This window comes from Leptonotus elevatus, chromosome 1, assembly GCF_054856555.1.
Source record: "Leptonotus elevatus isolate MCC_2025b chromosome 1, RoL_Lele_1.0, whole genome shotgun sequence".
Lineage (NCBI taxonomy): Eukaryota > Metazoa > Chordata > Actinopteri > Syngnathiformes > Syngnathidae > Leptonotus > Leptonotus elevatus.
In genome coordinates, this window is record NC_141239.1 from 3,017,802 (window position 1) to 3,042,099 (window position 24,298).

General features: G+C 41.1%; 2 protein-coding genes across 2 annotated transcripts; both read right to left on the reverse strand.

Moving 5' to 3' along the window:
• Positions 1-8,323: 8,323 nt before the first annotated feature.
• On the reverse strand, positions 8,324-9,866 carry LOC147180355 (uncharacterized). The gene has a single exon (XM_086083420.1). The coding sequence runs from the start codon at positions 9,864-9,866 to the stop codon at positions 8,487-8,489; it is 1,380 nt and encodes a 459-aa protein (XP_085939546.1). The 3' UTR covers positions 8,324-8,486.
• Positions 9,867-16,295: 6,429 nt separating this feature from the next.
• LOC147180356 (uncharacterized) lies at positions 16,296-24,298 on the reverse strand. Its single transcript, XM_086083466.1, has 3 exons — positions 24,286-24,298; positions 22,141-23,282; positions 16,296-16,364 (listed from the first exon to the last, which is right to left on the reverse strand). Exons 1-3 carry the CDS (start codon positions 24,296-24,298, stop codon positions 16,296-16,298), a joined length of 1,224 nt encoding a protein of 407 aa, XP_085939592.1.

The following is a 24,298-nucleotide window of genomic DNA, read 5'->3' on the forward strand; positions in this document are numbered from 1 at the left end:
GTTGGCACAATAACGCCCAAAAAGTCACACTTGATGTCTCGTTGTCGATATGTCGCGATTACCAAACGCGTCTCCTTGTTAGCGGCTAGCAAGCTAAAATAAGCTAAGCTAACTAAGCCGCGAATCTTCAACGTGCACCGAGACGAGTTGATCCGGCCACAAAGACTTAATAAATGATGTTGTAGTCCTTCAAAGTAGCGATGGGCGTCCTGTGTGGAGGCTGCAGTCAGTTCAGCACCAAATCGGAAAGAATAATTTAGCGGAGGGCGTCTGGTGTTGTGAAGAAGCGAAAGGAAACGTGCGAGAAGTCGAGGACACGCCCACACTGCGATATGATTGGCTGCTGGAAGCTTCGATCGTGTATGGAGCGCTGTCATCAAGTCACCGACAGATGTCGCCATCTGCAAATTGAACCGCGCATTTTTATTTAGAAACACGATTTTACCGTACTCTGTACAGCCATGCACATAAAATTATATTACTTTAAAAGAAATTGAAAAAAGTATTTGCTTTTGTGAACATTAGTTTGCTCAATGCAGAGGGGCCAACTCTTAGCCTGTCTCGTGTCAGTCAAATCGGGCCTTCAACACTATTTTGGATTAGGTTGTCTAATGCAGTGTTTCCCAACCAGGAGTATTGCAGCACTGCACATGGAGATCCTGACGTTGACGTCACGCGTCCCAAAATGGTCTGAGTGCAGCCATTTTGGCATGATAGAAAACGTATCTGCCACTTTGAGTAAACGGCAAACTTGAACAATGATTGACAGCTGTTGTGGACCAAATATAGGCAAAAATAAATAAATAAATAAAATAAAAAAGATCAGCATGCTCCAAGCTACCAAAAGGATAATGAATGCCTAGCCAATATTGCACTTTGTACATGGTGGCCAACCTCAATGAATTACTCACCCTCCACAACGCCTAACGACACCTTATATAAACTCTATAAACTCATATAAAATTACAGCATATATACATTTTTAACAGCTCATGACTGATGTAAGTAATTTTTTGGAACTTTGCTTTTAAACATTTTTTTTAATTCAGCAAGGGACAGACATCTTTTCAGGTCAGTTCCAAAATCATTCCACAAATGAACACCTTTGCTTAATATTTGTTCTTGTTTTGATTTTTTTGTAGACACTTATGTTTTAAGGACTCTCTCTCATTTCAAACAGCTTCTGAGAACTGTGGCAGAGTAGATGGTTGTGTACTTTATACATTATTTGTACTATTTTAAATTCAACTAAGTCGTAAAATTTCATTGTATTTGATTTAATAAATAGAGAACTGAGAGAAAAGAGAGTTGGTTCTGTATATTTTGATCGATTTATAATTCTTATGGCTCTTTTTTGCAATTTGAAAACAGGATGGGTATTTGTTTTATATGCGTTTCCCCAGATTTCCGCACAATAGGTCAGATATGGTAATAATAATGAACAATATCATGTGTAGAATGATTTCTGATTAGTTTTAGAGAGTATCCCTATCATTTTGGACATTTTCCTTTTGACGTTTTCTATGTGTGACTTCCAACATCATTTTTCATCAATAACTACTCCCAAAAATAAATTTTCATACTCTTTCGATTTCAATTGAATTTACCATAATTTTGACCTGTTGTGTGGTTTGTCTAGTAACAAAAGCTATAAACTTGGTTTTGTTTAAGTTTAATAATTAATTTAAGTCAACCCAGTTTTTTAATGTGTTCAATTTATTCTCCACGGCAGTCAGAAGCTGCTTCAGGTTTTCTCCTGAACAGTAGAGAGTTATGTCATCGGCGAATAAGACACTTTTGAATATTTTTGAGACACAACAGATATCATTTATATACAATATAAATAATTTGGGGCCTAGCACAGACCCTTGGGGGACTCCATGAGTAATCTGCAAGTGTTTTGATTGTATGTTGTTAAACTGTAAGTACTGACATCTATTATCCAAATAACTTTTCATCCATTTATATGCCAAACCTCTTATGCCATATCTTTCTAATTCATTCATTAGTATAGAATGATCTATAGTATCAAATGCTTTTTTTTTTAATCTATAAAAATTCCAACATTAAATGTTTTATTATGTATGTTAGTAGATATTGTTTCTACGAGTTCCATGACTGCCATTGAGGTGGTCCGTTTTACTCTAAACCCATTTTGATTTTCACTTAAAAGCTTATGTTTCTCAATAAAATCGCCCAGTCGATATGAAAATAATTTTTCGAGAATTTTTGAGAACTGTGGCAGCAGTGATATTGCTCTATAATTAGTGAATATGTGTCTTTCTCTATTTTTATGAATAGGAATAACTTTTTCGATTTTCATTTTTGATTGAAATATACCGCTTTAAACGACAAATTACATATATATGTGAAAGGTTGCACAACATATTTTATAATACTTTTTACTAATTTAATACTTCTGTATCATTAACAGCATTAAGCCACATAGTGGATGAATTATTTTTAATGTGCTTATCTATTTGACATTTGTTTTGTGGCTCAGGGATTTCTTCTGCCAAATTACTGCCAACATTAACAATTTTTTTTTTTTTTTTTAAAGAGCTCAGTATTGTTCATTCGGTAATGTCATCAACATTGCTCTTTTTATTTTTTGTTTTATTATTTTGTATGTGGGTGAGAATGTGTATGTGTATGTGCGAGTGTGTGTGTATTCGTTAGTTCACCAAAAACCTATTAAAAAAATCCCATACCGTTCACCTAAACCGAACACCGCCATCAGGAGACCCGAGGAAGGACCAAAGAAAAGAAAGGAAAGTGAAATCCAGCACCGACCAGACACCACCCACCGGGCCGTCAACCAGAGTTCTTCACCAAACCCAGAAACATCTAAATTCCAACAAATCAGGGAGACCTCAAGAGACCAAAGGAGAGACTGAGGAAAGGAAGGAAGGACAGACAAAGCAGAGTGCGATCAGACACCAGCCTCCACCAATTCAACGACCAGAGGAAGAAGCCGATTGTGTCTGAGTTTCGTGGTGCTGGTGTGGTGGATCTGGCATGCATGAAAATCTCCACCAAAGAGGGGAGCCGTCGACCCCCGCCAGGACAGAGCAAGCGCAACACCTCAGGGCCCCCCAGGCCACGGCAGCGTCAAAGGACGACTCCCGGGCCCCGCCAGGGCCACCGGCCGGAGAGCAAATCCAGGAGCAGGAGCGCCCCCCACCCCAACACGGCCCGCGCCCCCAACCCAACGCAGCAGGACGGGGCACTGCAGCCCCGCCAGGCACCCCACCGGTACACAGCCCCCGCTCCCCCCACGACCCCCATCCACCCCCGCCATCCACCCCAACCCAGCCCCAGCCGCCCCCAGGCCCCCAGACACCCACCCAACCCCAGCACCCCCCGACTCCACCCCGACCAACCGGCAGCCCCACAGCCCCCGACCCCCAGTCCCCGGGGACCCCCCGCACACAGGCATCGGCGCCGAAGAGGGGCCGGACAGCGAAGCGGAGAGGGCACCTGCGCCCACCCCACCCCACCCCCCGCCACGTGGAGGGACGGAACACCGAGGGCAGAAGGGGAGATGGGAGCACCCCCGAACCCCAGGCCCAGCGGGGAAAGGCCCCGGTCGTCACTCCAGCGTTCTTAGTGAAAGCTAACCCCTTTTACTGAGTCCGCCAGCTCGCCGACTGGCGAACTCAACCCCTAAACCTTGAATGTGAACCCCACCCAGTGTATATACAAGTGTGTGTGTGTGTGGTGCATAAAAAAAAATTAATGAGGGGGGGGGGGGGCGTCGCGGCGGGGACACGGACAGGGGACCGCAGCACTGCTCTATACTGCGGTCTGCCCCAACCGATAGCACCCCCCCACACACACACACACACAGTTGTGTGGTGCATTAAAATTGGAGGGAAGTTGTAGGGCGAAGACGGTGATTCCACCCTACCCCACCCCTCCCAAAGTGTGTTATTTGCCTTATATGTCTATAAAAGTGTATTGTGCAGTGAGTTAAGAGGAGCGACAAGCGGGGCCCCCCCCAACCGGACGGGGGCAGGAGGCGCACCCGCCCACCAAACCCCCACCCACCCCACCGGGACCCTGGCGGGCATATGGGACCAGCCCGGCGGGGCGATAGGGCTCGCTCCCCGGATACTGGGGCCCGCATGAGGTGCCAGGAGGTCCACCGGAGCGGGGCGGGCACAATACCAAACCGGCGCCGAGACCCGGGCCACGGATGGAACCCCTGGCCCAGGGGAGAGGAAGGAAGGCGTATAGGGGAGGGGGAAGGGAGGGGGGAAGGAGACGACAAGAAGGGCAAGGGGCAGCGGCAGGGCCGCAGACAGAGGGGGAGAGGAGGAGGAAGGGTGACGAGGGATAAGGGACAGGGAGGCGGAGGACGGGCGGGGAGAGGCGAGGAGGGAGAGGCAGCAAGGGGGAGGGGAGAGGGAACCACGGGGCACCCTGGCGGCCCACAGTTCCCGAACCGCGTCGCCGGGCCCAGAGCGACGGACCGCGCCGGAGCGGCGCCGCCCCGGACACCAGGGAGAACCCCGCAACGCAGCACCCCCCCAAGACACCCAGGGAACGGCCAAGACGCAGCCGCCACCCAGCAGCCAACAGAGGGGCAGACCCGCCCACGCCCAGCCAGGGGGGGACAGCACCCACAGAATTAACCCACTGGCATGCAGTGAATCCGAATATTAACCCTTAGTGCCCATTGGAGGTGAATCTGCTCGATCCTCGATTGGCAGCAACTGGGTTCCTGACTATAAAAACACAACCATTAGTTACAAATTGCCAAATACAGAAACATCAATGTAAGTTATCGCGATGCGGTGGCTCTCGCTAACAGGCAGAATTAAGTAACCAGGTTTAGGTTAAAATATTCTATATACGTAGACCATGTTTCTATAAATTTTGATATTTGGTTTTTATTTGAGGCAGATATTTTTTCCATTAAAATGTGATTTATGAGGAGGTTAGACCATTGGTCGATATTCAGAGTTTGTTTATTTTTCCAGTTAACAAGAATTGTTTTTTTTTTGCGAAAGTAAGGGCTACAAGTGAAGATTGAAATTGTTTATGTGGTAAGTCAGTTGTTGTTAAGTCACCGAGCAAACACAAGTTTGGAGAGAACGGTATCCTACAGTCCAAGACAGCGGAAAGTTTTTCTAAGACTTTAGTCCAGAAATACATAACCGGAGTACATAACCATAAAGCATGAAAATAAGTGTCTGTAGTGTTTTGTTCTATGAATAATTTTATATTGGATAAGTTGTAAATTTGTGTGTTTTGTCATTTTAAAATCGTTTTCACAAACTTGAATCCAAAAGTCAGATTCCAGAGCTATAGACAAGTCTGTTTCCCATTTCGAGATGGGTAAAGACGTTTTATCAGTATATGAAAGTAACTTATATATTTTTGAACAAAATTCTCATTTAAATTATTAGCTATGTCTGAAATTTTTTCAAACAATATTTTTATCATTCATAAAATATTCTGGATAATGATAGAGTATTCAATATTATTGTACTCTTTGCGTGTTCCAATAAATTGAAGTTGAGTCTCTGTGAAGAAGTACCTTTGCAAAGGTAATTAGTCAGAAGCTTCTGATCACACAAATGAAGACACCCAAGCAGTGATCTGTTCAAAAGTGTGTCTCCTCCTCCAGCACACAGCACATTTATTGAAAATCAGTGAATACAAGAAAATCCCTCTTCCCTCCCTTCAGTAAGTTCCCATAGGTACAAATCAGATTAGACTTGAAGAGCAGTATATCAGCCTGTCCTTGGACTCTCTTCGACCGAACGGAGACTCGTACCAACTATACTCCCTTTAGATAATATAGAAAAGAAACCTGTTACCTTCCTTTTTCCCAGGCAAGAGACAGATAAGAATACAATAGACAGTACTATTCATTGAGCAATACTGAGTTAACATAATTATACCTACATCTACACAGTTATAACTAAATTCAAAACAGTTAAAATATAAAGTAAAACAGTAAAAATGTTAACAATGTTAACAATAATCTATTTTTTTTCACACTTGATCTCTTCTAGACGACGTGTTATGTGCTTCTCTTTGCTAGCGGCTAGCGAGCTAAGCTAAGCTAAGCTAAGTAGGGCGAGAAGCATCAACGCGCACCGAAACGAGTTTATTCACACGCTGAGATTTAATAAATTATGTTGCAGTCCATTATAGTGATGTGCGTCCTGTGTGGAGGTTGCAGTCGGTTCAGCACGGAATCGAAAATAATGATTTAGCGGAGGGCGTCTGGTTACGTGAAGAAACGAAAGTAGATCTGCGTCGGAAGTCAGGCAGGACACGCCCCCGCTGCGATATGATTGGCTGCTGGAGATTGTCGGCTTGGGAGCAAGCACTGTCATCAAGTCATCGACAGATGTCGCCATTTTTGCTGCAGTTAGAAAGACATAAAACTGCGAGGTCTCATTTCTCCCTTTTTCAGTCTGTTGTTCCCGATATGTAAAGTTTAAATTGGATTTATTGTGGTGAATGTGCAGATTAAAAATTTGCCATCAAGATGAACAAGCATTTTGAGGTACCGTAAACTGAACGTTTATTATCAGGGATGCGATTTAACCATCACATGTTATGAGTTTAATTTATTGCTCTAGTACTGGCATTAGCTAGTAGCAAACATTTGATGCAGTATCTGATATATTACTGATATATGCAATATTTGTACTTTTGGCCAGTTTTGTCATCTGTGGCTTTCACAAATTCCTGCTGCAAGGTTTGAATGCAACACTTACCTTCTAATAAAGGTTAGTGATGACACGCCATTGCACTTCGAGTCGAGCACACTTATCATATCTTACGCTCCCCTAATGCTCAGAAGTACAAATGTATTGCATTTGCATTGTACTGCCGGTTTACGTAACGTGATCACTTTTAATCTAATCCAATCCGCTTTGTCTATAGCACATTTTATAAACAAGTGTTTCCAAAGTGCTGCACATTGAGATCCACATACTATCATACATACACATGAAATCTAGTAAAAACCAACAATAATTTTAAAAAAGTCAATAAATTACTAAAATACAATAAGTAAAATAAAGGAATAAATACAAAAATATATATATTTAAACCCCCCCAAAAATAATAATAAAAATGAAATAATAATCAAATTAAATAAAATACCACGCGGACCACACAATTCATGCTGAACTAAAAGCCAAGGAATAAAAGTGGGTCTTAAGCCGAGACTTAAAACACTCCGAACGTGGCCATACTGCACATCTGGCTTTGTGTGTCCCTGAAGGTATTTTCCACGCTAATTTGGGAAAATGGCAAGGTGGCTTTTTCTTCTATATTTTATTTCTATTTCATACACAAGGCAACTCAATGTGCTTCACATAAGCAAATACACAACACCTACAAACGTCAACAAACACAACCGTTAACGACATTCGGAAGCAAAGCAGAGAAAACAAAAGTAGCTTACAATATTACTAAAGCATACATTGGCGTTTAAACACATTAAAAGAAAACTTTAAAAACATTTCATATTCATAGTTTATAGTTTGAGTAGCTTTGAAAGCATTACGTTTACACTTTTAAGTAAAGCTGGAGTTGATTCTTCTTAAGTCTTCTGAAACCCTCATATCTATGAACGTAATGAACGTGAATACTTTTGACAGGGCCAGGCAGCTTTGAATAGTGTTTTGTCCTTAAAAAATAAAATCTCCACTTATTATTATCTTTGATATTGACATTTGTTTGATGATTTTAATCATTCAAGTGGGAAAACTGCAATAAAAGTGAGAATTTGAGAGGAGGGCAAATACTTTTTCACTGCAAAAGATATCCGACATGATTTGAGGTCATTGTCGTAGCCGCTGACACTTGGAACTGGAGCAATGTTCAAGATAAACGCAATATTAACCTGAATGCCGTCTTTAGACTAGTGGAGGCACATACAACATATTGTCAAAAACATTTTGGCTTGACTTCCCCTTTAAGTTTTGTTGCTGCAAAATTTTGGGTTCTGGGGGGCTCCATGCAAGATATCAGCTCGTGGGGTCTCAATCAATATGAAAAAGGTCGAGATCAGCGAAGGACGACACGAGAGGAGCTGGTTAATGATCTCCCTCAAGAAAATGCAAACCCCCCCCATGTCATTCTTTCAATTTGTTTCTGATATTCTGTCTATCACTGTTAAAATAAAGTTGCCATAAAAATCAAAGACTTATTAATTTCTAAGTCTGAACATTTTTTAAATAAGCAGGATCACTTATTTCCTCCCTCTCTATTTTATTCAAAATCATTTACACTTTTACAGCACACCAGACTCACTCCCTTCATCTTTTTAAGCTTTAAAGATCGCTGCTTTTCTCACCAGCACACTTGTGTGTCTCAACAAGCTTTTTACTAGAGAATCTTTTAGCACAAACACTGCAACTAAATGGTTTCTTCCCAGCATGTGTTCTTGAGTGGCTTTTTAATTGTCCCTTGTCACAGAAGCTTTTGCCACAGTCTGAGCAGGAAAAAGGTTTTTATCCAGTGTGGGTTCTTGTGTGTATTTTTAAAACTGACTTTCGTGAGAAGTGTTTGCCGCAGTCTGGGCAGGAAAAAGGTTTTTCTCCAGTGTGGGTTCTTGTGTGTCTTGTTAAATTTCCCTTGTTAGAGAAGCTTTGGCCACAGTCTGGGCAGGAAAAAGGGTTTTCTCCAGTGTGTGTTCTTTTGTGTATTTTTAAATGTCCCTTCTGAGAGAAGCTTTTGCCACAGTCTGGGCAGGAAAAAGGTTTTTCTCCAGTGTGCTTTTTTGTGTGTCTTGTTAAAGTTGATTTATGAGAGAAGCTTTTGCCACAGTCTGAGCAGGTAAAAGGTTTCTCTCCAGTGTGTGTGCTTTTGTGTATTGTTAAAGTTCTCTTGTCATAGAAGCTTTTGCCACAGTCTGGGCAGGAAAAAGGTTTTTCTCCAGTGTGTGTTCTTTTGTGTATTGTTAAAGTACTCTTGTCAGAGAAGCTTTTGCCACAGTCTGAGCAGGTAAATGGTTTTTCTCCAGTGTGTCTTCTTGTGTGTTTTGTTAAATCTGACTTCAGTGAGAAGTGTTTGCCGCAGTCTGAGCAGGAAAAAGGTTTTTCTCCAGTGTGTGTTCTTTTGTGTATTTTTAAATTTCCCTTGTGAGAGAAGCTTTTGCCACAGTCTGGGCAGGAAAAAGGTTTTTCTCCAGTGTGTGTTCTTTTGTGTATTTTTAAATGTCCCTTCCGAGAGAAGCTTTTGCCACAGTCTGGGCAGGAAAAAGGTTTTTCTCCAGTGTGCTTTTTTGTGTGTCTTGTTAAAGTTGATTTATGAGAGAAGCTTTTGCCACAGTCTGAGCAGGTAAAAGGTTTCTCTCCAGTGTGTGTGCTTTTGTGTATTGTTAAAGTTCTCTTGTCATAGAAGCTTTTGCCACAGTCTGGGCAGGAAAAAGGTTTTTCTCCAGTGTGTGTTCTTTTGTGTATTGTTAAATCTGACTTTAGTGAGAAGTGTTTGCCGCAGTCTGAGCAGGAAAAAGGTTTGTCTCCAGTGTGTGTTCTTTTGTGTATTTTTAAATTTCCCTTGTGAGAGAAGCTTTTGCCACAGTCTGGGCAGGCAAAAGCTTTTTCTCCAGTGTGGGTTCTTGTGTGTTTTGTTAAATTTCCCTTCTGAGAGAAGCTTTTGCCGCAGTCTGAGCAAGAAAAAGGTATTTCTCCAGTGTGTTTTCTCAGGTGAACTTTCAAATTCCATTTTGAACTGAATGTTTTCGCACACTGAGAACATTTGCAGCGGTTGTTGTCAGCATGATCACCTTTAGCGTATTCATCATCGTCAGTTTCAGCAGACTGTGACCTTATGTCATCACTTTGTGCTAGTGATGATCCCCATTGGTCTGCATCACCTTCTGTCTCCATGTGTTGAGGAGTTGAGCTGCTTGGAGGCTCCGCCCCTCTGTCCTCCTCACTCTCACCCATGACTTCATCTTTACTCTTAAAAGGGGCAAAGGTCAGTGGTGAGTTGGTGACATCATCCTCAAACTCCTCCTCTTTGACGAAAAGGGGCTTTTCTTCCTCTTTGATGTAAGGATGCTCTTCTTCCTCCTGTTTCACATGAGGAGACTTCACCACCTGTTCCTCAGGACGAAGACATTTCTCACCAACGTCTGCGGGACACAAGAAGGCAAACATACATTTGGTCGAGTTAAGTCAAATCTCTAGCGCGCCTTGATGTTGTGTATTATTGTTTCTAACCGGCCGCTAAGTGGTCCCGACGAAACGGCCTAAATGTGCACATTTGTTTTATTCATAACCGCTTGTAAATGTCTACAAGCATTCACGGCAAATCTGAGACATTGCACGCAAAAATAACGTTTGTGGGAGATTTGCCGGTTACGGCAAAAATAACCGTTGCCTAAACAATCACAAACTAACGCTACAACATAGTCTCTGTAGTAACGTTATGCGACTTTTCCTTATGGTAAAACGTTATGCCACTTTTCCACATATTGAAATAGTTCTCAAATGTGTAAGAGACATGTCTGTATTTTTCTTTTCTTCAGCTGCCATGGCCAGTCGCTGCCATTCACAACATTAGCACATGGCTACTGTTAACATTGTTAACATTTTTTACTGTTTCAATTGATATTTTAACCGTTTTGAATTTAGTTATAGCTGTGTAGTAATAAGAAAACAGTTAATTCAAATGTTATTCGATGTATAGTGTCTTTGTTCCATTCCCTGGGAAAGGAATGTCTAATAAGGTTTCTGTTCTTATCTAAAGGAGTATATGTTTGAAAGTGCAAGCAGAGTTTCTGTCCATAAATTATCCGGTCCAAGAAGTGCCGGGACCAATTATTTTCCTACATCTGGAGTGGACTAAGATACGAGCTGAAGATTTATTATCTGTTTTTGTATTTCACTCTTCCCACAAGGACAGGAGACAGGAGGGGGAGACTATTTTCTGTAAACACTGTTTTTGTATAAGTTGGGATGAGCCCATTTAGGAACCAATGCTGATTCAGTAAGGATCCTTCATGGCATCAGAAATTTCTGAATAAAAATCTCTTGCAAGAAAACCTCTTCACCGATCTCAACTTTGAGTTTTATTTTAACACGCAAGAAAACAAAGAACGTTTTCTATCACTACCATGACAGAAACCACTGCTCCTTCGAGAGAGAAGGGTGTGGCTTAGACATGGCCTGGTGCAGCTATTTACATAAAAGTGACACAACCCTAAAACAGGCTGTTTTGAACAGAGCGTTTTTCTTGGCTGATTGAGGGACAGCAAAAATATTAGATCCAAAGTCAATTTTGATGAATGCATGTCACAGACATGTCTTTTACACATTTGAGAAGTATTTTAGAATGTTGAAAGAATAATATGAGACCCTTAAAAGCAACCCTTCCAACCCTGGTTATAAGTCTGCACTTCTTCACGTAATCATGACATGTCGCTAGCAGAGAATGCTAGTAGTAGCACGAAAACAAAACAATCAATCCTGACTAAGGGTTTTAGGACAAATTCCTCTCAACATCGCTAATTAAAACGCTAACGCTATACCTACTAAACTGATGTGCCGCTGACATAAAACAACATGTAGTCATTTCCATTCCAGAAGCTGGCTGAGTAGCACAAGAAATAGTTTAAGATTTTATTGATTGTTCTAATAACTGTTGTTGCAGAGCTGCCAACTGTTACGGGTTGTCCGTATTTTTTCGCACTCTTGATTAGATGCACTCCTTATAGAAAGGGAAAAAGAGCAGACGGTGGTTAGATCATACTGAAGCGGCCGCGTATTGTTCGGCCAAGATAAACAATCTGCGGTGGTTATTTTGCCGTAACTCATTTAATTCCATATTTTTCAAGTTTCCTAACTCGTACATGATGATCTATTGTGTCAAATGCCTTTTTTAAATCTACAAATACTCCTGCTACATTTTTTGTGGGGTCCAGAGAACTGGTTATTTCTTCCATGTGGACCTCTTTGGTCTCAATCCATATTAACTGTCATTTATCAATTCATACTCTTCAATGAAATAATCTAGAAAATTTGCAAAAAAAATGTCTAAAATGTTTGAGAAGTTCCATATCACTTTTTTGGGTTTTATTCTTGTCCAATTATAGTAATCTTTCTTAGATTTTCTCATAATATTAATGAACTTATCTTATATTTCTGTTCTGCTTCTACAGTTCTTAATTTTAAGAATTTCCTGTATAATGTGTTCTTTTTTTTGCATGCATTTTGTAGCCCTTTCGTGATCCATGTTTTTTCTGTGTATCTTTTCTTCTGGTAGTAACATTTTATTGGACAATATGCTTATCAAATAATGCTTTAAATATTCGCAGGAATGTTTCATATGATTTGTTAATGTCAGTCTCCTCGTATACTATTCTCTCTGTTATCAGTAATTCATTTCTTAAGCTGTCAATAGATTCTTCTGTTCTTATTATTTTATAGTTAAACACATTAAGATTCACAGACAATAACAAAATTCCAATCATACCTCACAAACAGTCGCAGATGATCACTGATGTCATTCAGAAGTAATCCACAAATCGAGGTATTATCCATACAGTGAGTAAATATATTATCAATTAGTGTGGCGGAATAAGATGTTACCCTGCTTGGTTTTGTGATTAAAGGAAATAAACTCTTACTAAACATTACATCGATAAATTCATCAGTTAGTTCATGCTTATTAGGATTTAAAAGATCCAAATTGAAATCCCTGCAAACTAACACGTCCTTGTTTTTTTATCGCTGGAAAACATTCTTTCCCTACAATTATTAAATAATTCAATATCAGACCCCAGAGCTCTGTATACACAACCAACCAATATATTCTTCCCTTTTTTCCATACAAATTTCCAGAATAATGGCATTCATCTTCTCCACTTTTTTTGTATTCTAATCCTTCATCAACATACAGAGCCACTCCTCCTTTTTTGTTCTGCCTGTTTACGTAGTTCAGTTCATACCCATGTATTCATCACTAGCCTTTGGGGCTCTGTAGGATTCTATTGAACTACAAACACATGGATATTATTTTAACGATAGAAATAAGTTCTTCACGAAGTAGGCGAGCTAAGAAGTGTACAAACCTGCTCTGCGTAGCACAACACGAGGCTGCGTGCAAACATTGCCCAGCAGTTGAAGTCGAAGATGTTGCTCCTTCTCTTCTTTTACTCCAAAAAGTTCCTCCTCGTACTTCGGTGTCGTTCTTGCACACATGTTGGCACAATAACGCCCAAAAAGTCACACTTGATGTCTCGTTGTCGATGTGTCGCGATTACCAAACGTGCCTCCTTGTTAGCGGCTAGCAAGCTAAAATAAGCTAAGCTAACTAAGCCGCGAATCTTCAACGTGCACCGAGACGAGTTGATCCGGCCACAAAGACTTAATAAATGATGTTGTAGTCCTTCAAAGTAGCGATGGGCGTCCTGTGTGGAGGCTGCAGTCAGTTCAGCACCAAATCGGAAAGATTAATTTAGCGGAGGGCGTCTGGTGTCGTGAAGAAGCGAAAGGAGACGTGCGAGAAGTCGAGGACACGCCCACACTGCGATATGATTGGCTGCTGGAAGCTTCGATCGTGTATGGAGCGCTGTCATCAAGTCACCGACAGATGTCGCCATCTGCAAATTGAACCGCGCATTTTTATTTAGAAACACGATTTTACGGTACTCTGTACAGCCATGCACATAAAATTATATTACTTTAAAAGAAATTGAAAAAAGTATTTGCTTTTGTGAACATTAGTTTGCTCAATGCAGAGGGGCCAACTCTTAGCCTGTCTCGTGTCAGTCAAATCGGGCCTTCAACACTATTTTGGATTAGGTTGTCTAATGCAGTGTTTCCCAACCAGGAGTATTGCAGCACTGCACATGGAGATCCTGACGTTGACGTCACGCGTCCCAAAATGGTCTTCGTGCAGCCATTTTGAACAATGATTGACAGCTGTTGTGGACCAGCTGCCACAACCAGAAGAGGCAAAAATAAATAAATAAATAAAATAAATTAAAGGAAATGAATGTATCATTAACCGCATTAAGCCACATAGTGGATGCATTATTTTTAATGTGCTGATCTATTTGACATTTGTTTTGTGGCTCAGGGATTTCTTCTGCCAAATTACTGCCAACATTAACAAAATTCTCATTTAAATTATTAGCTATGTCTGAAAAATTTTCAAACAATATTTTTTTCTTTTATAAAATATTCTGGATAATCTATTTTTTTAAGCTATTTTTCACACTTGATCTCTTCTTGACGACGTGTTATGTGCTTCTCTCTGTGCTAAACTAAGCTAAGCTAAGTAGGGTGAGAAACATCAACGCGCACCGAAACGAGTTTATTCACACGCTGAGATTTAATCAATTATGTTGCAGTTGTTGACATTTTGTTGTTTCAATTTAATTATAACTGTTTTGATTTTAGTTATAACTGTTTCGATGTAGTCATAACTGTATTAACTTACTCAGTAAAGCTTGATGAGTGTACTAAATGTGACGGAACGTTTGAAGATTCTTTCTTCCTCGTATCTGAGGAAGAGAATGTGTTAAAAAGGTTTCCTGTGTAAATAGTGGCTGTAACAACTTCACTAAAGATAGCACAAGGAAAGACTGGAAACATTTACACTGACTCTGCGTATGCACATGTGGTTGTGCACACCACCATGGCAGAATGGCAAAGAAATGACTACATGACTGCAACAGGGACACCTATTAAACACCATCAAGACATCTTTGCTTTGAAAGATGCCTTACTACTGCCTAAAGCAGTAGCTGTGATAAAATGTAAAGGACATTCAAGAAAAAAATATTTAGTGTCAGTAGGAAATGATTCGGCAGACAAGGCGGCAAAGGAAGCGGCGTGCTACAGCCCAACACTACAATTGATGGTGAGCGAAGGTGAATTAGGAGAAGGACAAGAAATAACCACAGAAACAATTAAGCTGTGGCAGGAAAAGGCAAGTCCAGAAGAAAAAAGTGTGTGGATGTCCAAAGGGGGAGAAAAAGATGAAGCAGGTATATGGCGAAAAAAAGGTAAATATATTCCATCCCAGATACAATTGAAAAATCTAATTTCTGAAGCCCATGGAATATGCCATGTTGGTGTCGAGGAAACATTGAGACGACAACACACCTGGTGGCATCCCTACATGAGACAAATTGTTAAAAGTGAACTGCAGGACTGCAGTGTTTGCAATAGATAACAGTATGCCTGTCACGGTGTGGTCACGAGCGGCGTGGTGTCTGTCGGCGTGTGAAGTGGAGGACCCAAAATGCAGGGAGGCAGGGGAACCACAGCAGGAGTGCGGGCGAAACTGGCGTGCTTTATTTGACAGAAAACACTAACCAGGGTACTGGTTAATGCTAACTAAACAACAAACTGAAAAGATACAAAATCAAAATGACAGACAGAACTCCGGGGGTGACCGTGACAAGCAGCAATGATCCCACGCCGACAGATCACCACCCGGGAACTAAAAACACTCACACTAATTGGGTAACTAGCCACACCTGGGTCCAGGCACAAGTGGCTGAGGGCCCGGATTGGTCAACCCGCGGAAGGGCTGGAACCCACTCAGGACAAATCGGGACCCTCAACCAAAACCAGATCTTCCCAGACATGACAATGCCTACATCTAAACCTCCTCAGGGCACTCACAATCCGGAAGTGACTGCTCCGGGGCAGGTGATTTCGATGGATTTCACTGACATGATAAAACCAGTGGCAGGATACAGATATTTGTTGGTAATAGTGGATTCCTTTTCAGGATGGCCTGAGACACAGGCAGTAGAAAAAGCATTGGGGCTAAAACATACATTTGGTTCAGTGTATCATCCCCATTCAGTGTATCATCCCCAATCCCAAGGACAGGTTGAGCGAATGAACAGAAATATTAAAGACAAATTGGCTAAAGCACTGGCCTCCTCAAAATTGAATTGGCTACAAGCTCTTCCTGTTGCATTAATGAATGTGCGAATGTCACTAAACTCAGCTAAAGGCTGGACTCCGTTTGAGGGTCACACAAACAGACCATTTCCGACTCCAACGGCACCACTGGGAGAGTTGCACCTTGCATTACCTCCAGAACTCAAACAGCTAGCATCTACGTTCTCCAAGCTAACAAAAAAACAACCAGATGCTCCTTCAGAAATAAATGATTGTGAATATGTATGGTTAAAAGTGACTAAACGAAAATGGTCTGCACCCAGGTGGACTGGACCCCACAAGGTGACGGAGAGGACATCTTGTGCGGTTCGCCTGCATAGAAAAGGGGACACGTGGTTCCACATCTCGTCTACACGGCCCGCCAGATCCGCCTCAGGCTCAGCGATCTCACCACCTGAGGACCACCTGACGACCCGACCGGAAAACCACGTCTACTGATCCAGTGTCCGGTTTTCCCTATTGAGGACATCATTCAACAAAGATTGAGTCACATTTACGGGCAAAATAATCCCGGTGACCAATCCTAGGACCTCGGGCAGTCTACCCTGGGGTCCTAAAATAAGCTGACAACGCCATTTTCTCATTCAACAAAGAACATCATCTCGAGATGGCTTCAAAGTGGGAACACATCTCCATCTGCTGCTGCATCGCGACACTCTTTCTCATATTAACTTTTATGCCAATCTGGTATCTCTGGAAGCCCTTCAGTACAACTTTGAACATAACCACAACACATCATATTAAGCAAAGTATTGATTCTCCACAAACTCCCTGGCACCTCATTCGAAAGGGGGACATCTCTTAACTCTTTGACCGCCATAAACGTTATAAAACGTTTAGTAAAAACCTACGGAGGGGCGCCGAGGATGTTAAAAGACGTTCACTATGTTTTTTTGTTTTTTTTTGGAAACGGGTGGAGGAAAGCCTTGGGCAGCTGTGTATCAAGTATCAAGCAGATCTAGTTAGTTTAATGACTCGTTTTGGCCCCTAGATGGCAGCGATGACTTTCTTTGCACAAGGTTGGGTGGGCCGCTCACCGTGGGCGTCAGTATAAGACGTGAGGCGGAGCTAGAGTGTTGAGGGGACAATGGCTGATGATGCAACAATGGCTGATGAAGCAACAATGGCGACCGGTTGCAAGCAGCTCACGCTTGAGCATTTTTTTCAAAGACGGAAAGCATCGATCAATACTAAAAAGCGCATTGATGTCGACGATGATGATGACTCAAAGTTGGAAGCCTTGACGCGACCGTTATGATCGTAGTAAGCCTCACCGGCTAGCTCTGCTAACGCCGGAAAACGCGCAGCACAACCGACCGGGTACTTCTGCACAAGCGGACATTCGATCGGGCGACGGAGAGTAGTCGAAAAGCATCGACCAATGCACATTGATGATGATGATGATGGTGAATCCCGAGGTTGACGCCACAGTTGGACGCGGCCTTTATTCTCACGTCATAAAGCCTCACCGGCTAGCGCTGCTAACGCCGGAGCTGCACAAGCGGACATTCGATCGGACAATGAAGAGTACTCCGAGTCCAATGCATATTCATCGGAGGAGCGGGTACAGTCTGATCACGGAGAAGACACTGGTTCTGGACTACGATGCCACCATGAATGGAGTGGATAAGATGGATCAGAACATCTCTTACCACCCAGTATAGCAACTGAAGGACACGAGGAAGCCAGACGTAACACCACCGTAACGTAACCATAGCATGATCCTGATATTAGACTTTATGGCAACAAACACTGCAGTATATACTTGCTATTCCCCGGAAAAAACGGCCGGCAAGAAAGTGTAGCTTCTGCACGCGAAGAGGCAATCGCAGTGAAACTAATGTGTTGTGCAAATCCTGTTGCGTCTCCTTGCACGCAGGGGAGTGTTACACAAAAAGAAAAACTGTCGTTGAAACATCCAACATAATTGTAAATAGTACCACAGTTGCACACATTTGTAAATAGTTTAGTCAAATTGTTACACTGTTGAATGTAAATAAACGTATTTTGCTATCAAAAAACACTTTTTCATTCTTGTTGGTAGTGTGCTATAGAAGTAAAGCACTGTTTAGGTGTTTGTGGCATCATTCATGGACAAAAAGAAGTGTAAATTTCACTAGAGTGCATGAAATAATATAGTTTCACTAAAAGCTTGATTTCTCCGTATTTTGGTCCAAAACAAGAGCATTTGGATGAAACTAACCATATTCTATTGTTGATTACTGAAGAACGGAATAAGGTAGAAACAAACTTTTTTTTCTGATGAAAGATGAGAGTTCAATCTTTCATTTGGTAGTATGTGTGTTTCCATAGTACAAACAGAAAATATTCTATGGACCTTGAAAGATCAGTCAAAATGCTTAAATCGGCTTGCACTCACAGAATCCCTTTTCTGAAAACGTCTGTCAGTCAAAGAGTTAATGTACCTTTCTTTATATTTAAATGAAGTTACTTTTGCTTCGATCTTATCTAACTATATATATATATATATATATATATATATATATATATATATATATATATATATATATATATATATATATATATATATATATATATATATATATTATTGATCTATTTGATATTTTCACTGTTTTTTTTTTTTTAGTCTTTGAGCCCTCTTACCTTAACCTCAAAAGCTAGATTGATTGTGATTCACTCAAGGGAGTTTGAAGGGAAAATAACCATGGTTTGATATGTCCTCATGTAACCTCTTATATAAGGATATGTTGTTGTCCTGAACTGTTGTACGAATCCAGGTGCCCAACAATTTGTGAATAAAGGGCGGAATCAGCCTGGGAGTGAATACCTTGTTTATACTACAGCCTTCCCTGCTTCGCAAACATGTTTTCGAGAGTGTCTGGGAGAGGGCTTGGACAGCCCGGTTTCTCACGCTCACAACTTTTTGCTAACGAATAAAAGACGGAGCGGCACACGGTCCGGACGGAGTCCGCTGTGGAACACGTACGATTGCCCAGCCGTGTTGCAGCTCGCTTCACCCGGACTGTAGGCTCCCCGGTCTAGTGTCAAGGTAAGCGCTGATGATGATCATATTATGCTGCTTAACGTTCTAGTGTATTGATTGCTGTTTGCGGGGAATAAAAGGTACAATCATTCGAGCAAAGCACAGGCATTGATGACTGTCTGCGGGGAATAAAACTTACAATTATTCTAGCACAGTATAAAAGTGTTTATTGCTGTTTGCGGGTAATAAAAGGCACAGTTATTCTAGCAAAGCATATTGTGATGTCTCCTCTCCTGATCTGAAGCCAGCCATTTATGCATTCATATATTCTATTGTGTGTGTGTGTGTTATGAATAAAGTTTTGATTGATTGATTGCTTGAAGGATATATCATATTCTATATATAACAAAAGTAACTTTCAGGCACGATATGTGTGGTGCATTAACATGGCTTTGTGGCTACAAGATGCGGCTTCTACTTTTAAGCTTAACACATAGAGTCAAGTTAACGTATTCAAATTGTATTTTGTTGTAAAACTCACTTCAAAGAGTTATTCACATTTGATCATATGTTATCAATTGAAAACGTATTGATGTGTGAAAACGTAGTATGCACTTAAGTTACAATAACATAATGGCTGGAATTATTTTACTGTGTACAGTAATGAGGACTGCATTTTGATATTTTTAACGCTGTATAGTAGTCCTAGTGCTAAGCAAGGGAGAGTAAGAAGTGTACAAACCTGCTGTGTGTAGCACAACTCGAGGCTCCTCGCAAACATCGTCCAGCATTTCAAGATGTTGCTCGTTCTCTTCTTTTCCTCCAAAGAATTCCTCCTCGTACTTTGGTGCCGTTTTTGCAAACATTTTAGCACAATAATGCCAACAAAGTCACACTTGATCTCTTCTTGACCACGTGTTACGTGCTTCTCTTTGCTAGCGGCTAGCGAGCTAAGCTAAGCTAAGCTAAGTAGGGCGAGAAGCATCAACGCGCACCGAAACGAGTTCATTCACACGCTGAGATTTGATCAATGGTGTCGTAGACCTTCAAAGTAGTGATTAACGTCCAGTTTGGAGGTTGTAGTCGGTTCAGCACGGAATCGAAAATAAGGATTTAGCGGAGGGCGTCTGGTTCCGTGAAGAAACGAAAGTAGATGTGCGTCGGAAGTCAGGCAGGACACGCCCCCGCTGCGATATGATTGGCTGCTGGAGATTGTCGGCTTCAGAGCAAGCACTGTCATCAAGTCATCGACAGATGTCGCCATTTTTGCTGCAGTTAGAAAGACATAAAACTGCGAGGTCTCATTTCTCCCTTTTTCAGTGTGTTGTTCCCGATATGTAAAGTTTAAATGCATGTTTAAATTAGATTTATTGTGGTGAATGTGCAGATTAAAAATTTGCCATCAAGATGAACAAGCATTTTGAGGTACCGTAAACTGAACGTTTATTATCAGGGACGCGATTTAACCATCACATGTTATGAGTTTAATTTATTGCTCTAGTACTGGCATTAGCTCGTAGCAAACATTTGATGCAGTATCTGATATATTACTGATATATGCAATATTTGTACTTTTGGCCAGTTTTGTCATCTGTGGCTTTCACAAATTCCTGCTGCAAGGTTTGAATGCAACACTTACCTTCTAATAAAGGTTAGTGATGACACGCCATTGCACTTCGAGTCGAGCACACTTATCATATCTTACGCTCCCCTAATGCTCAGAAGTACAAATGTATTGCATTTGCATTGTACTGCCGGTTTACGTAACGTGATCACTTTTAATCTAATCCAATCCGCTTTGTCTATCGCACATTTTATAAACAAGTGTTTCCAAAGTGCTGCACATTGAGATCCACATACACATGAAATCTAGTAAAAACCAACAATAATTTTAAAAAAGTCAATAAGTTACTAAAATACAATAAGTAAAATAAAGGAATAAATACAATAAAAATATATTTAACCCCCCCCAAAAATAATAATAAAAATGAAATAATAATCAAATTAAATAAAATACCACGCGGACCACACAATTCATGCTGAACTAAAAAACAAGGAATAAAAGTGGGTCTTAAGCCGAGACTTAAAACACTCCGAACGTGGCCATACTGCACATCTGGCTTTGTGTGTCCCTGAAGGTATTTTCCACGCTAATTTGGGAAAATGGCAAGGTGGCTTTTTCTTCTATATTTTATTTCTATTTCATACACAAGGCAACTCAACACCTACAAACGTCAACAAACACAACCGTTAACGACATTCGGAAGCAAAGCAGAGAAAACAAAAGTAGCTTACAATATTACTAAAGCATACATTGGCGTTTAAACACATTAAAAGAAAACTTTAAAAACATTTCATATTCATAGTTTATAGTTTGAGTAGCTTTGAAAGCATTACGTTTACACTTTTAAGTAAAGCTGGAGTTGATTCTTCTTAAGTCTTCTGAAACCCTCATATCTATGAACGTAATGAACGTGAATACTTTTGACAGGGCCAGGCAGCTTTGAATAGTGTTTTGTCCTTAAAAAATAAAATCTCCACTTTAAAAAAACTGCATTGTATGTTTATTTGGATTATCTTTGATTTTGACATTTGTTTGATGATTTTAATCATTCAAGTGGGAAAACTGCAATAAAAGTGAGAATTTGAGAGGAGGGCAAATACTTTTTCACTGCAAAAGATATCCGACATGATTTGAGGTCATTGTCGTAGCCGCTGACACTTGGAACTGGAGCAATGTTCAAGATAAACGCAATATTAACCTGAATGCCGTCTTTAGACGAGTGGAGGCACATACAACATATTGTTAAGAACATTTTGGGTTGACTTCCCCTTTAAGTTTTGTTGCTGCAAAATTTTGGGTTCTGGGGGGCTCCATGCAAGATATCAGCTCGTGGGGTCTCAATCAATATGAAAAAGGTCGAGATCAGCGAAGGACGACACGAGAGGAGCTGGTTAATGATCTCCCTCAACAAAATGCAATTTTTTTCCCCCCCATGTCCTTCTTTCAATTTTTTTCTGATATTCTGTCTATCACTGTTAAAATAAAGTTGCCATAAAAATCAAAGACTTATTAATTTCTAAGTCTGAACATTTTTTAAATAAGCAGGATCACTTATTTCCTCCCTCTCTATTTTATTCAAAATCATTTACAGCACACCAAACTCACTCCCTTCATTTTTTTAAGCTTTAAAGATCGCTGCTTTTCTCACCAGCACACTTGTGTGTCTCAACAAGCTTTTTACTAGAGAATCTTTTAGCACAAACATTGCAACTAAATGGTTTCTTCCCAGCATGTGTTCTTGAGTGTATTTTTAATTTTCCCTTGTCAGAGAAGCTTTGGCCACAGTCTGGGCAGGAAAAAGGTTTTTCTCCAGTGTGGGTTCTTGTGTGTTTTGTTAAAGTTCCCTTGTCAGAGAAGCTTTTGCCACAGTCTGAGCAGGAAAAAGGTTTCTCTCCAGTGTGTGTACTTGTATGTTTTGTTAAACTGGACTTCTGAGAGAAGCTTTTGATGCAGTCTGGGCAGGAAAAAGGTTTTTCTCCAGTGTGTGTTCTTTTGTGTATTGTTAAAGTACTCTTGTCAGAGAAGCTTTTGCCACAGTCTGAGCAGGTAAATGTTTTTTCTCCAGTGTGTCTTCTTGTGTGTTTTGTTAAATCTGACTTTAGTGAGAAGTGTTTGCCGCAGTCTGAGCAGGAAAAAGGTTTTTCTCCGGTGTGTTTTCTCGTGTGGCTTGTTAAATGTGACTTATGAGAAAAGCTTTTGCCACAGTCTAAACAGGAAAAAGGTTTTTCTCCAGTGTGTGTTCTTTTGTGTATTTTTAAATTTCCCTTGTGAGAGAAGCTTTTGCCACAGTCTGGGCAGGCAAAAGCTTTTTCTCCAGTGTGGGTTCTTGTGTGTTTTGTTAAATTTCCCTTCTGAGAGAAGCTTTTGCCGCAGTCTGAGCAAGAAAAAGGTATTTCTCCAGTGTGTTTTCTCAGGTGAACTTTCAAATTCCATTTTGAACTGAATGTTTTCGCACACTGAGAACATTTGCAGCGGTTGTTGTCAGCATGATCACCTTTAGCGTATTCATCATCGTCAGTGTCAGCAGACTGTGACCTTATGTCATCACTTTGTGCTAGTGATGATCCCCATTGGTCTGCATCACCTTCTGTCTCCATGTGTTGAGGAGTTGAGCTGCTTGGAGGCTCCGCCCCTCTGTCCTCCTCACTCTCACCCATGACTTCATCTTTACTCTTAAAAGGGGCAAAGGTCAGTGGTGTCTTGGTGACATCATCCTCAAACTCCTCCTCTTTGACGAAAAGGGGCTTTTCTTCCTCTTTGATGTAAGGATGCTCTTCTTCCTCCTGTTTCACATGAGGAGACTTCACCACCTGTTCCTCAGGACGAAGACATTTCTCACCAACGTCTGCGGGACACAAGAAGGCAAACATACATTTGGTCTAGTAAAGTCAAATCTCAAGCGCGCCTTGATGTTGTGTATTATTGTTTCTAACCGGCCGCTAAGTGGTCTCGACGAAACGGCCTAAATGTGCACATTTGTTTTATTCATAACCGCTTGTAAATGTCGCCAAACATTCACGGCAAATCTGAGTGAGACATTGCACGCCAAAATAACGTTTGTGGGAGATTTGCCGGTTAGGGCAAAAATAACCGTTGCCTAAACAATCACAAACTAACGCTACAACATAGTCTCTGTAGTAACGTTATGCGACTTTTCCTTATGGTAAAACGTTATGCCACTTTTCCACATATTGAAATAGTTCTCAAATGTGTAAGAGACATGTCTGTATTTTTCTTTTCTTCTGCTGCCATGGCCAGTCGCTTCCATTCACAACATTAGCACATGGCTACCATGACAGAAACCACTGCCCCTTCGAGAGAGAAGGGTGTGGCCTAGACATGGCCTGGTGCAGCTATTTACATAAAAGTGACACAACCCTAAAACAGGCTGTTTTGAACAGAGTGGCTGATTGAGGGACAGCAAAAATATTAGATCCAAAGTCAATTTTGATGAATGCATGTCACAGACATGTCTTTTACACATTTAAGAAGTATTTTAGAATGTTGAAAGAATAATATGAGACCCTTAAAAGCAACCCTTCCAACCCTGGTTATAAGTCTGCACTTCTTCACGTAATCATGACATGTCGCTAGCAGAGAATGCTAGTAGTAGCACGAAAACAAAACGCCGAAGTTGGAAGCGTTGACGCGCGACGATGGTCACGTCATAAAGCCTCACCGGCTAGCGATGCTAACGCTGGAAAACGCGGAGCACAATCGGACGATAGAGAGTACCCCGAGTCCAATGCATATTCATCGGAGGAGCGGGTGAAAAAAACACATCGGCCTATCTTTAGACCTTATGTCATTACTTTGTGCTTGCGGTGGTCGCCAGTGGTTTGCATCACCTTCTGTCGTCAT

Coding starts and splice junctions, on each gene's coding strand:
- LOC147180355 (XM_086083420.1), bottom strand. CDS start 9,866: ATGGAGACAGAAGGTGATGCAGACCAATGGGGATCATCACTAGCACAA.
- LOC147180356 (XM_086083466.1), bottom strand. Junction 16,365..22,140: donor AGAAACCATTTAGTTGCAAT/GTTTGTGCTAAA, acceptor TGTCCTCAATAG/GGAAAACCGGACACTGGATC.